Source organism: Perca flavescens, chromosome 3 (genome assembly GCF_004354835.1).
Source record: "Perca flavescens isolate YP-PL-M2 chromosome 3, PFLA_1.0, whole genome shotgun sequence".
Lineage (NCBI taxonomy): Eukaryota > Metazoa > Chordata > Actinopteri > Perciformes > Percidae > Perca > Perca flavescens.
In genome coordinates, this window is record NC_041333.1 from 25,382,473 (window position 1) to 25,397,858 (window position 15,386).

General features: G+C 38.9%; 1 protein-coding gene across 4 annotated transcripts in view; it reads right to left on the bottom strand.

Annotated features, from left to right (window-relative positions):
* Positions 1–5,673: 5,673 nt before the first annotated feature.
* Positions 5,674–15,386, bottom strand: part of ets1 (v-ets avian erythroblastosis virus E26 oncogene homolog 1) — a 40,520-nt gene continuing 30,807 nt past the window's right edge. For all 4 annotated transcript variants that reach the window (XM_028573620.1, XM_028573621.1, XM_028573619.1 and 1 more), the window contains 3 exons: positions 13,887–14,147; positions 9,281–9,399; positions 5,674–8,906 (listed from right to left, as the gene is read on the bottom strand). In XM_028573620.1, the coding sequence (XP_028429421.1) occupies positions 8,691–8,906; positions 9,281–9,399; positions 13,887–14,147 (596 nt within the window). In that variant the 3' untranslated portion in view covers positions 5,674–8,690. The remainder of the gene's footprint in view (positions 8,907–9,280; positions 9,400–13,886; positions 14,148–15,386) is intronic.

The window sequence follows — 15,386 nt, forward strand, 5'->3', positions numbered from 1 at the left end:
ATACCATTACGTAATTGTGAAGATTTACGTGTTGGGGTCACGTTTTTTATGCTAATGTATTTCAATGAGAAGCATCCTTTCTGCAATTCGGCTGCAGCAGAGAAGCTGGATACAGCTTTGATATTATTGGTATTTTTAGCCCAATAATCGCTGTTTTAATCAACATTTATTTACCAGATCTTATCACGGTTTATATGTATTTCTTTTAATGTTATTATTTCGGTCTATTTCGGACAGGGAAGCTGGATTGCTTTGTTGTTTATTGATATTTTTAAAACTATAACGCTACATCTTTCAACATGTATTTAGCTGTTATCATGGTATGCATTTCTTTATTTTAATAATATTATTTCGGTCTTATTACCGGTGAAATATTACAGTAAATAAGACAGAACAGTAAGCTACGATATGAGCCGAGCTGGGAACATTCAAAGCCGATGTCCCACGATGCAATGCGGGCATTCATTCTCAGATAATCAGACGGCGATCAGCTGGTCTATAACGCCAGTATCGCTTCAATGTACAATGTAGTACAATGCTACAACCTGGTATAATGCATTTCTCCTGTCTAAGGTTAATGTATATTGTACATTGTCCCTGTTTAAATAAAGAAATGAAATGAAAAATGAAATGCCCATTAGTCAAACAAGCCATTAGGCTGTAGTTCTAAACACTCAACTGTAGTTTGTTTATATAGGCCTAGTATTTTTCTGCGACAAGGCAAATCAAAGTGCTTAGCATAAAACACAATTTTTTCATTATTGGTATTTTTATTGTATAAATTCTCACATACAATGTGCAGCAACTTGTTTTATTTTTTTACGTGCAGCAATCTTTTCTATCCGCTGAGTGGTAATTACTACGTCACTTCCGGAGTCTTTAGCTGATGTCATTTAACAACAGAAGGTGCTATACACATAAAACCAGCTGTTATAAAAAGCTCTGGACCTCAGCTATCATGTAGATATGGTCACCAAAGTTTATCCACTGTAAGCACTGTCAAATATGGTAATAAGCTATTTTCACCTATTTAACGATTCTATTTTTAAAATCTGATGACACCAGTGTGTTCCCCATCCCAGAAAAACCCCAGGGTGTATCCAAAATTCTACACTTCCAACTTCTACTTATGAGAAATATACCAATATATTTAAAAACAACAACTCCCACTATAGACACGTCCCAGAATCTGTTACAAAGCTTGAGCACTTGTAGTTCTTCCGGGGTGGGTGGGAGGACGTGTTCGGCTCCTCTTTCTGCTGTCTGCCGTGAGTGGGCTTCATTCCGTTTCAGATTGATGCCGCCCGCCGGCCGGCCGAGCACACAATGCATGAGACAAATACATGAAACTGTATTTTATTATTGATGCTATCTTTATTGTTTAACTCCTCAAATACAACGTTAGATAAAAAAATCAATATTACGAATATTATGTATTTGTATCTTTTCTATCCGCCGAGCGGTAATTACGACGTCACTTCCGGAGTCTTCAGCTGATTTCTTTTGAACGTTATTACGATGCATAACTTACTGGAACAAAACTGAGCAACGTTTTGTTCCTGGTGACAAAACTACTGATTATATATATTTATTACATGGCTTGCTTATATTCTAATGTAGAATGCGGTCTGTTATTTTCTTGATAACAGACCGTTGCTAAGTATAACACACTGTTGCCATGCATAGCAGAGCGTTGCCATGGACGCAGTTCTGTTCCCTCCGGAGGAGAGCTATTAATAAATCCTCTAGAAGAAGATTGGCGTCGGGGTCCTAATCACCCCGTCGTTGTTGTATTCGCTATAACAACGCTTTACATTATCCCTTACGTACATTGAAGCGATACTGGCGTTATAGTCCCGCTGATCGCCGTCTTATTCTGTGAATGAATGCCCGCATTGCATCGTGGGACATCGGCTTTGAATGCACCCAGCTCGGCTCATATCGTAGCTTACTGTTCTGTCTTATTTACTGTAATATTTCACCGGTAATAAGACCGAAATAATATTATCAAAATAAAGAAATGCATACCATGATAATAGCTAAATACATGTTGAAAGCGTTATAGTTTTAAAAATATCAATAAACAACAAAGCAATCCAGCTTCGCTGGCCAAAATAGACCGAAATAATAACATTAAAAGAAATACATATAAACCGTGATAAGATCTGGTGAATAAATGTTGATTAAAACAGCGGTTATTGGGCTAAAAATACCAATAATATCAAAGCTGTATCCAGCTTCTCTGCTGCAGCCGAGTTGCAGAAAGGATGCTTCTCATTGAAATACATTAGCATAAAAAACGTGACCCCAACACGTAAATCTTCACAATTACGTAATGGTATCACGTTCTAATAGATTTAATTTCGTAATGCCATCACGAACTGACGTGAGACTGGGTTGGTCTCTCTCTACCCAAAATCCACGAGAAGGGTCATCTTTGAGAGGACACAGTATATCTAACTCTATTTATGTTAGTCCCTAGCCACCACTGGAGTCCATACTGGTCCATGTCAGCCCAACCATGAAGGACACAGATATATCCCCAGGCAACTGTGTCTTAAATTGGCCCATCAGGGCCCTTGGGGATATATTGGTCATATTTCACAACTTCTCTGCGTAATGGAACAACTGAGTTGGTCTCTTATGCGTCACAGGGATTCTCTTTCTATGAAGAGGATGATAATTTAGAGCAGCTAGGATGTAGTTGTGTTTTATCCTAATCATAGGAGAAGGTCCTCTAGGTCTTAACACCAAAGAATGCAGACTGCTAAAACATCATGACTGAAGATAAAAGCTGACAGAGATTTTACAGTAATGACATTTGGGCTGTGTAATATTGTTCCCTCCAATGTTAGATTTTTGTATCCATAAATGTCCCTAAAATTAAAAATGCTATATACAATACTTCCTTTGGAGCCAGATGGTGGTCAGGCTTAAATTCAGTGTCATTAAAATACCAGTTCTGCTGCACTGATCTTTACAATTCATTTAGCTGACACACATGTACATTAACATTCTCATATGGATATTTGTATAACTGTCTTTGGCGATTTATGGAGCACATACACTGTAGTTTCACCACAAAAGCAGTTTCCTCTGGTACCATTCACCAGCAATGATGAGTGTGACTGGTTTAGGACAGATTTACTAAATCTATTACAAATTACTGGACCACAAAATTTTGTGCTGCCACATGTTTTCAATTTAGTGTTTAGTATTCACATGGACTGATTCTTTAATTTGGCACAGCCACAGTGTTGTCTATTATTGCATTGGAATGTTATGCTGCTAATTTAAGACTTGATCCAAGGCAAAGGACGCGTTGTGTGCACTTCTGGAAAACGATGGAGCTCGACATGAAGCTCTGCAACCGAGCTTGAAATATTTAAATAGTGTTAGATACTGCTGTCGGCTGATAAAAGGGTTAGTAATTTCACAAAGAAATTCTAATAACTGGTGCTTCTCCCATGCTTTCAATCACAGACACAGTTTGCTCTACTGCAGCAGTCAATCATCATCAGTTCCCATTTCCTACTCTCGTATTTTGCACTATTTTGAATTTTCTAACATACAGAATGTCTTAACTTAAAATTGATTTTGCTGTCATTTTGCCCTATGAAAAATACAGACAAGTGCTATTTGACCCATTATATTCTAAAAGGTGCTGAATAAAGCAGTAAGTATGATATTTTTTGGCTTCCTATACCCCAAAAGTACAGTGATCATTTAAAAAAGTAGACAGTATACTATGACATGCAATTACACTATAAACTATAAAACTATATAGTTTTGAGAGGTGGAATCATTTTAGAGTGGCACTAGAGAAGTAGGTGCAAAACAGAATTGGCTAAACATCATATGCAGTACACAGCATGACGTGTTATGTGATAACGGATTCTGCTTTGTGCCAGTGTGGAGAACTTGACACAAATATACAGACCAAATGCTCATCAGTATCATATGATGCACAAAATCCTGTAGGAGGAAACACACATCCTTCAATGCAACATCCTGATAAGTTGAATCCAGAGGGCAGTTATGATGACTTATTGATTCCACCTAATAAATTCCCTCCAGAGGTTCAAGTTTTGATTGCAATACAGCCAGTATTTCCCAACTTCATGGCTACACCAGTACATCATTTAATCTCCCGCTCTTGTCTTTCTCAGTCATGTTAAGACTACATGCAGGAGACAGATGTAGCTTGGTAAGACCCTTTAGATAAATATTTAGGTTTGAAATCTGACAAACGGGCCGCATTCCAGTGTCAAGAGAGCTGTAAGCTGCTGACGACAGACGGTAATAATTTTTGTCAGGAGAGGCAGAAATCATCCGACATCTTTCTTGCGACTGCCAGGTGTGACAGTTCTCGCTTTCTGCACAGACTTCCTCTTCTCTTTATGTTTCTGTCTGCTGTCTCTCACTTTTAAACCTCTTTAAATCTGTCGTAGCTTTCTTTGAAAGAGGCACAGAGGACATAAAAAGGGGGGTAAAGTGTGTTTACGTGAGCCAGCTTTTTGTCTGGGTTTGGAAGTGGAAGAAGCAGGTATGAGTAGCATCTTAATAGTTTTGGATTTTGTTCCAGGTCTGTTGGAACATGCACTGTCCTGGCAAGTATTTAGAAACCTGCCTAGCGATCACGTCTGGTCTGGATCATCATCCCAGTCAGAGTGAGGGAGGTGGAACAGGAGAAGAACCACCTGTGTAACCTCAGCCTGCTCTCTGCCAAGAACACCACCCACAGGTCCAACAGGAGAATATGTCTGATTCTGTCAGAGGACGGCTCTATCATGTTTGCTCTGGGGTTGCACGTGAAGTATGTAAAACCAGTCACGTACGTACAGTATAATCTGTATGTGATTTATACAGTATGTGTCCTATTTGATGTCATTGTCATTTTTACATTGCTTTGTACATTGTAAACATTTTACGTATGTATGTAAATTGAACTAAATGCACATAAAAATCTATAAGTATGTTGAAGATATTTTCATGTACACTGCATTTTGTCTCTATAGTACATTCATTTTCTAAAACTGAAAAACAGCCTACTGAACCTGTCTTATGGCCTTATTACTACACTGCTGCAGCGGGGCCAAACAGCTGTTGGGGGCAGCAGGCCATGGCCCTGTATGTTTTCTATCTACAGTGGAATTTATATGAGCCCGGGGTTTCAAGCACATGAATAGGCCCCAGTGTGCTGGTTCTGTTTTGACGTCACCTCATCAGTGTGCTTGAGACACACTCGTAAAAAGTGGGACACTCCGTGGCCAGCATGTAATTCAAAGGGAATTAGGCCTCCTTTGAAGGACCAAAGTGTGGTGATTTGAACAATAGACAGATTTGTTTGACTATGTGCCACTGAGTAAGGGACTATTGCAGAATCAACTATTCACTGAAACCTTCTGTCTGTCTATCTATCTATTAAAAACAGTTCAAGTTCAATTCATATTTTCTCTGTGTTGCTCAGTAATTTAGTATATCACTTCCTGTTCTGTAGACAACTCTGATGACTTATTGTTAAACCGTATCAAACAGCAAATGCTTAATAAACACTCAGTTGGATGAGTCAACATCACATCTTAGACCACACGATTTCCTGCAGAAAACCAACATGGCAATAACAATGTGCATTTATGATTCAAAACAGTAACACCACACACAAGTATGAAATCTTTGTTCACATATATTTTATAACATTTTGAAGTACATTAAGTACATTTTAGAAATAGAAGCTACAGTTTATAAAACCTTTCCAGCAGAAATCATTGATGGGCCAGCATCAGCCTTTTTTCTCTAGCAGACAGGTCTATTTTCTATATATATATATATATATATATATATATATATATAAAAGAATAAAAAAAACAAAAAAGAATCGCTACATTATTTTGTCCTGCGCTACCTTTATAGTCCCATGAAAGCACCAGCTGTCTGCATCTCTCGTCTTTTATAAAATATAAATTATTGAAAAATATTCAAATGTTTGTGAACTAAATACAATAAAAATGATCTCATAACAAAAATACAGAGACACTATAAAATATACAAAAAACAACAACATCCATAACAAAAAAAAGGTTTTCCTTCTGAATCCATTTTGAGATCTGCATATGCCACAAACTACTGGTGTGTATACACTTGCCCAACTAAGGTTCATTAATACATATTACCTGCAGTAGATTGTTATGCGTGACATTAAACAATAGTACAAAATCATTTCCAAAACTAACATTTTAGGTAACATGTTTTCTTTAAGCACATTAATCTTAAACTAACTGTACTTATATTATGACCTTGTGTGTGGGGGAAAAGCCATTACAATTATGTTTTAAAAATCTGTAAAGCTCTCCTAAACAAAAAAATTAACCTGAACAAAAACAGTGTTTTGAAACCTTGACATCAACATGCAGAGAAGAATGGAACTACAGTGCAGCTTATTACGAATCCATTTGTTGACGAACATGGGTGAGGGTTTGTGAGTCAGTGCTTGATGATGGCAGACAAGCTTATTACCAATTAAACATTATGAACATATCCAGCATCTCTTTCCTGCACTCAGTGGGAAACCCAGATCAGCGAAGGCATTAAGTCCTAAAGCTTGTGTGCTTTCCAACATATTAACAAAAGATGGAAGAAAAGTCAACACTTTCCAAAAAAAAAAAAAAAAAAAAATGTGAGAGAATTGTGGTCCCTGTCTTCAGACATTGTGGAAGATACCCGAAGCACCGCGGCCAAAGACCTCACAAGGGTTTTGGTTATTATTCCTGCTTTGTCTCTTGCTTATTTGTGTAATCTGGGTCTCAATAAAGGATTATGAAATACAATCTGTACAAATAGACATCTCAAAAGCTATTTTCATCCATATGGGTAACATTCAGCCACTGTAAACAATAACATTGTGTTCTAAGATGATATTCCACTTTGGCATTTCCCATAAGGCCAGTGTAAAGCCACTGTTCCCACTGTTGGGAGAAAACGGCTGCTCAAAAGTAACCTGTGATTCGTAATGCACAAGTATGGGTGGAATCATACATGAGTTACTCACAATGAACTGAATGTTGTTTTGCTCATAGATAAGTAACGCACAAACCCAAAAATGAAATACAATTGTTTGCCACTAGTCCTAAATGCCTCTTTTTGCACTGAGGTTTCAGCTGCATTCGTGCATCCAACAAACCACACAAGCAGTGGAAAATACACAACCCATGCAATGCAAACCTCCAAGCAGCGCCAACTTGCATCAATTCTGTCAGTCTTCCTCTATCGGACCTTACAAGTGATCATCACCTGCAGTATTCCTTTCAGTCACCTTCATCTATCCCACACAACTTCCGATTCTCTCTAGATTTCTAGAGAGAATCTCTCTACATTTTTCTATTGCCTGTCCCTTTTTCCTACACTGTACCTTCACGCTACACTGCAGCCTCATGGCCAAAATGTACTGCATAACAAAACAAAAAAAAAAAAAAAACTGGCTCTCTTAGGATTTTGAAAAATCACTTCCTCAATTATTTCACTTGTGATTTTATTGTATAGACATACAGACAGAAGACTATTCAAACACTTCTAAAGCAACCGTAACATGGACAGTGAACCGACCAATTATGCATCTAATCTGCACATTAAACAACTCTTTATAACAATGACTCCTGAAGTTCCTCACATAGATTGTCTACAGTTTGCTAATACTGGTGGTATATGCAAAAAATGCACGAGTTTCAGTCACAATATGCGTTTCTAACAAGGTGGCAAACATACATAAAGGTGAAAGCGTCAGTTTCAAAAGCAACGGCTACTTTCAGTTGTTTGTCTATCAGACACTCTAGGTATGAGTAATCTCACAAACCCTACAAAGCACATGGCCAGTATCTATAGTGTTGTCTGATAACCAATCAGCACATTTCAGTTAAAGGCTCCTAGAGAACAGAACAAAAAAAACTTGGCATTGGATGCTTGGTTGTAATACCTTCATTGACAACACAACAAAAATATCTTTCCAATATATGCCTGGTAGGTTTACATTAGGTGTTCTCAACATTAATAATATAATACTGGCACAAGCATACGCTCCTCAAACAACAAATCTGAAACAACACTTTTTTGGTCCAAGCTGAAAATTCTCTCTTTTTGCCAAAGAGAAACACTGAATAATTATGTAAATATGTCATTATACCTTCCTTAGTTCAGTTTTTACAATTTGGCAACTGTTTTTTTTTCTATGCAGGAATGTTTCACCCGTTCTAACTAAACCATGAAATTAATCAATTATTTTGCTCTCTTTCGGTTCTGTCAGTCCTTATGTCGTGGTCCTCTTGTCTCCCCCACTGTGCTACTTAGGCAGAACGGAACTTGAACTCTACCCGATAGCGATCTGCCTTGAGCTGCTAAATAATACCGGTACATAATCACACCTACGCACGCTCACACACACACACACACACGCGCGCACACACATCTCAAATGCAACAGGGTATGAATACAGGCTTTTGGCTTGTGCCTTCTTTTTAAAACATGGTCTGAGAGACAGGAGCTTGAAGTTGACAAGGACCACAGTTAGTCATTAAAAACATTTTGGTCCCCAAAAAAACGGTTTTACCAACTCTATCAAAACAGTTGAGACCACTTTACGAGCCCCAGTCCACGTGTCTCCTCAACTTTTGTCTTCACTTCTCGCTTTGCCTTTGCTTTCACTCGTCCGTATCAGGCTGTACGTCCAACATTGCATGGAGCTCCTCAGGAGTGTACCCCAGCAGGCTTTTTAAGTCACAGACAAAGCGGTAGACATAGCGTTTCCCTGATGTCTTGTGGATGATATTCTTGTCATAATAGTAGCGTAGGCCACGGCTCAGCTTCTCATAGTTCATCTTGGGCTTGTTTTTCCTCTTGCCCCACCTCCGAGCAACCTGTAACAGCGCAGGAAATAAGCGTGTCAGGATGTGTCCTAAACCATCGAATAAATGTGTAACAAATTACTTCACAACCAAAGCCACAATTATTACTTGTTTGTCAAATCTGGGATTGTGCGAGAATGTAATCATCTACCTTTTAAGTGCTAAAAGAAAAGAAAAACAGTACTTTGGTTTTTGCTATGTGTAAGTCGTTTTGAAATGAAACACTACTGATGCAAAACCAGTTACCCTTCCTAAAAGATTGATGGAGCCAAACAAGGCATGCAAGACATTTTCACAAAGGCAAGAAGACATCTTGTTCATCTGGCTAACTACTTAGGACCTCCCAGCACGTGTACCAGTGACCAGCGGGGGTCACAACCTCTCACCTCATCTGGGTCAGAAAGCTTAAACTCCCAGCCGTCGCCTGTCCAGCTGATGAAGGACTGGCAAGACTTGTCGGTCAGTAGCTCCAGGAGAAACTGCCACAGCTGGATGGGGCCGCTGCCTGCAGAACAGATGGGAGAGAGAAAGAGAGGTGTGCATTTAAAAAAAATATAAGCTATTTACACTGAGGAGACACATTGGTGTTGGTGCAGACACTGGTTGGTGTGTGGATTGAATTAGATAATGAATTAGATAGGTGCAAAGATGTACAGCTCCAGACTCATGTTACATTTTCATTTTCTGTAGTGCCATTATTAGTTCAAAGCTCCAAAGTACTGTTTTAGATATAATAATACATTGCATATATGGAATGTTGATGCTAAACCCAAGAGTAGGAAAACACATATTTGGGAAGACAGGGATTTCTAGCATAAGCGTTTACAAAAGTGAGACACATTGCATAAAACTATCCAAAATCTATATACTGCATGTACTGCAAGGATAAGACATAAACAGAAGTACAATCCAGTTTAAAATGAGGAATATAGTGTATATTGTATACTTCTATGTATGACAGTGTTACATATGCATGCCAGTTATTCACTTGTGTCTGAAAAGGGACAAAGTAAAACTTATGTGGGGCAGACTGAAGTACAGCAGTGGAACCAAATGTCCTGCTAAATACAACAGACTCATTCATCATGTATTCCCTTGTCTGGCAGTTGCCCTGTGCAGTATGTGAATCTAAAGTCTGTGTATGAGTTCCATACTGATGAAGTCACTAGTTTAAAATAAGAGGGAGTGCCTTTAGACTTCAGCAACACATCCTAGGGACTTGCATGCAGACTGTGCATGTGAGAAAGAGAGAGCATGTTCTAATGGATTCATGAATAAAGAGTAATATAATAACCTGTTAAAAGTGGACTGCAGCACTATTATAACAGCTTATTACATCTCATGGAAAAAAGGAGGGAAAGCAGAACAAAGATAACCAAAAAAAGGCTGGTCTTGTCTCTGAACTAGATTCACTGCAGCACACTTTGATCTTGTGGTTTGAGGCTCGCATGTTGAAATCACACCTGCCTATGCAGCACACCGCCTCAGCAAAACTGAAGCTACGCAAAAGTCTCCTCTCTCAAGTGCCTCAGAAAACCAAATGTACCATTATACAACACAAACAAAAACTTTGAGGGGAACAGACGTGTGGGTTGAACACTCGAAAATGGTGCCTGCAAGCCCTCTTTATTCCTGCAATGATTGGAGAAGGTACATGACAACAGCCACTACCAAGACTTTGGAAAATAAGTGGCAGTGCAACACTGTCTCTTTCAGACAAAAGGCTTTGACTCGCATTCCAAAAGTCTGCAACTGTAATAGCGAGCCCACATAAGGGTGATGCAGTGCCCATTTACTAGCCCCATGTGCTCTCATGCCAGAATGTAACAACAAAAAAAGTTTCCAAAAATATATCACAAGTCTCCGTGCACAATGGGCCTCATTGAAAAAGCAGTGTGGCAGAAGGGCGGCTTGGGTGGGGGCTTGAATTCATAGCAGAGTTAAGTATCTGACCCATGGTATGCTAAATGACACTTAGCATATGCAGCTATAGCAAGAAAGCTGGTGATTTGGGCTGTAACTAAGGATCAATCAATCAATCAAGCAATCATCTATCTAGCTCTCTTACTTTTTTGTAAACATAAAATGATGATTACAAAAGGTAAAGAATGATAACTCAAAGTATTTGAATGTTCATATTTGAAAAGGTGGAACCAGCTAATAGTGTTTTAACTTGTCAATATTATTAATAACTTGAACCACTATATTGCAAATTAAGTACCTCTGTGTGCATTTGTATGTTTGTACTTGTGAGACAGGTAGCCGGAGGAGAGAGTAAGCAAAGTAGCTTGATACAGATTGAGAGTTTACCGGGTTGTAAGGGTGCATGGTGTTACTGGAGACAGAGGTGTAAATGGCATATTGTCACAGGAAACCACTGAGATGACAACTGGAGCTTCACTTATCTCTCTACTGCCTTATCATGCTCCCCGTCAAGTGTCACCTGTCACTCTGTGACTGGGACAGGAAGCCGAGCAGAGCTAGCTGTCATAAACATCAATTTGGAATTTTAAAATTGTTTTTTTGGTTGAGGTTTCTCCCTTTCTTCCCCTATTTCTTCGCGCACACACACACACACACACACACACACACGCACACGCACACGCACACACGCACACACACACACACACACACACACACACACACACACACACACACACACACACACACACACACACACACACACACACACACACACACACACACACACACACACACACACACACACACAATCTTTGAAAGATTACACTCTCCTTACCCTGCTCTTAATAACATCTTGGACTGCAGGCTGCCTGACATTTTTTCTCTTTCAGGAAAATTGGGGTATTTTAGCATGAATTTTGTTTTTCATCTATCCCTTTTCCCATTGTGTAAAAGCTCAGAGGAAGAATTTTCTCCTTAGTGAGAGTACATCACTATGCATTAGAGCTTTGAGCTTTTTAGAGTCATCTGTTCTGTCGTAGCGTAACAATTCATACATGTCAGAAGTCAACATTGAAGCGGTAAATGGAGCCCTAATGTGGTGATTTGAAAAAGCTTTGAAAGAGGATAGTTCCACATGCTTGGGTTTACATTTTGATATACAGATTTTTGTCATTTCATGAAGGCTGCTGTTGTCATAGCTGATTTAAAAACTCCTCATCGCCCTAAAACTTAAATGAATCTCAGAAGCTCTAAAATGCTCTCTCGTTCATCCAGAATGCTTATCAGGTTTCAGCTGATAAAAATGTCTTTTTTAAGTTTCTTGGTTCAGTCTACTTTTATCAAACAGGGTTCAGTGAGCAACCCAGCCTCTAATGGTCACTTGAGGGGCTTTTAGACTGTGTCTTACTCTTAATTTTTTGATTATATGTTTATTACGACATCTTTCCAACATCATTACGAATGAATGACTCATTGTTCTATAAGCGGCTTTTGAACTGATAACCATACCGATAACCAATTAACTTGTGCATACCAACTTTAGGACAGTCTGTTGAGATCTGATGTATGCATTGTTAGTTACGTCAAGAAATTTGCTTGGATTTCCCCTTTTCCAATGCTGGCAATCTCGCAGCCTTGTGACTATAATTTAAACATGGCTGAAAAAGTCCCAAACGCTTTTGCCTTAAGAGACGATTCAACGCCTTCACAGTCCAAAATTTTAAACAACAGTGTATGTCATAAAGACTTGAAATAAACCCTTGACTCATGACTAAAGGGTGAATATGGATTGTCTTATGCAACATATGATTTGGAAAGTAGTGTTGTTAAGACAACTGTATGTGTATCATGTGTTAACATGCACATCCTGGTTAAACTGTTAAAGTAGTAGTCGTTCACGCACCTTTTTTCAGACCAAAAAACATGACAGATGCTAAAATAGTGCATTTGCTTTAGAAAGTTTGCAGATATCTCTACATATTATTGAACTTGTAGAACATACATAAGCCAGCTCTTTGAGCATGTACGAGTATGAAGATGCCTCAGCAGATGAAGAGATAATTTTTCTCTGGTGTTATGTGCAGGGGCAGGCATAATTTCTATGTTTCACCAGCGTTGCTAGGGCGACCTGGAAAAAAATAGGTTGAGATGCGGGCTGCAGATAACAAGTAGGTAGAAGAGAGAAGTGAAGACAGAACAAAAGAGTGTGAGACAGAGAGCAAGCAAGCAAGCAAGCGAGAGAGAGAGAGAGAGAGAGAGAGAGAGAGAGAGAGAGAGAGAGAGAGAGAGAGAGAGAGAGAGAGAGAGAGAGAGAGAGAGAGAAGGTACGAGTGAAATTTATTTTGCTTCCTGTAATCTGTATGACTCGGGTTGCCAGGTTAAAAGGTGATAGTTTTTTTTCCTTTGGTTCTAAAAGCAGTGCATTAAGGCACCCCCGCATCTGGGGCTTTTGCAGAGCGTCAACAAGTGTGTTACAGCTGCACTGCATCTTATGCCTTATAGAACTGGTGGCAGGAACTAAATTCTGCAACTTTAAGACAATTTCAGCCAAACTACAAAACGGGTAAACATGCAAATAATAGTTTGGATTTTCTTTGCCCACACATTGCCCAACATGTTCTGTAAAAAACAGGACTAATTATATTGATTAAGCCTTTTTTTTGTCTTCTTATGGTAATGTACAATAATGATAATGTAGAGACGTGGTGGATCTTTCGAAGCTAGAAAAAACACTGATGGCATGTGCACACTATCAGTAATAATCATAAACACTAATATGAGCTTTAACTGTTCCTCTCAACATGTTTGAGCTCACTTGCATATGCATAGTTTCTAATAATCAGTATCAGTATAACAGCCCTGGGATAGTGCATGGAGACGAGTTTCAAAGGTCCCACCTTAAATGGAATTGGATTAAAATGGATTAATTATTTTGGTTACCCTGTGCTTTCCCTGCTATGACATTTAAAAAATATCTGCTGAGAAAAAGGTCTATAAAAAGCTGCAGCACTTTGAGGTATTCCTCTCTATAAAATATAATGTATAAACTATGACCGCTAGGTGTCTTACCTGTGTATCCTGCAAGTGCCGCCGCTGGGATGACGGGTTTATCCTTGCTGAGGTCTGAGCGCTCCCTCACATAGTCTTTGAAAGTGCCCTTTGGCTTGTGGCTATGCAAGGCAGTGGGGTAGTCTTCCGAATCAAAGCTGTCGTACGAAGGCACCCGTTGCAAGCTGCTGAATGAGGACTGGCTGCTCCATGACTGGGTCAATCGGTCGCAGCTCTCAAAGCTCTCAGTGCTCTCGAAGGAGTCCTGGCCACCGAGTTTACCTGATAGGGAAGGACGGGTGGAAATGGCAAGAGAGAGAGAGAAAGAGAAATTAAATTATTACGAAGGTGCAAACTGTACTTTTTATAGCACACCACACTCTTTAATAAAGCCTGAATTTGTATTATGTATGATTTCTTACTCTGAATTTCCTCTAAAAAACATTTCTAAGAATTGTTTTCAATGTGATAGAATATAATTGATCTTTATTGTCATTGTTTTCAACAACAAAACACATTTAGCAGCTCTCAATATGACAGTTGAATCACAAGACAAACATAAAATGTAAATAGTAATATAGAAAATTGAAATAGTAAAATATAACAATCAAGATAAACATGATGAGGTGTTACTATATACATATGTTATTGATAGTCATAATTCAATGCATACGATTTCTAATTGTTATTGGGGGTTTTCTGTAGAATTTGACATAGTAGCAATATGTATGAAAGTGACACAAACAACACCTTAGCAGTAAATTATGTTCCTTCTCAATAATCTATATTGTCCCGAATCATGCCACATTCCTCTCCATTTCACACCTAATTTCCCTTTTACAACCACCATTTGGATTTGATTTTAAATGGAAGACAATCACACAAATTGCCTTGCTATTTTTGCCCTTGGGAAAGATAAGAGGAGCCTTTCAATGGCAAATAATTATCAAATGAGAGATAATGCAGCCACTCGATTGATGCCGAAATCTTCAACTGCTGAAATTGAAGCCACATGTGGATATCAATTGTGCTCCAAAATACTTTCCCACGTTGGGAGAGCACAACTCAATGCTCCAAAGCTTGGTATGTGTGATGCATGAGGATCGGACCTCATACCTTGCAGGAAAATGCTTAAGGCACTGGCAGGAGGCTTGGATAGTGTACATGGCACATGAGATTCATTTATACAGCTGGGGATTTGTGAGAAGAAAATCCTAGCTTTATGGTTATAAATGTAAACCATGCTGCTAATTCTTCTGTAAACTATCACTGAGAGAGAAAACAAGCCTGCACATTCAGAAAAGCAAACAGTTTCATGAGAAAACCCCACGCTTGCTTGCTGAGGATGACACCTCTATCTCCTTACCCAGAAGTCGAGGAAAAGAGGCCAACAGAAACAAGAAAAAAAAAAAAAAACTTTCTTGAAGGTTACACCACTTGAACTGTTTTACATAAAGAACGGGCGGCAAGAAGAGAACATGTTGCGGCTTTGGTTCGTGTATCACAGTGACAAAAACAATA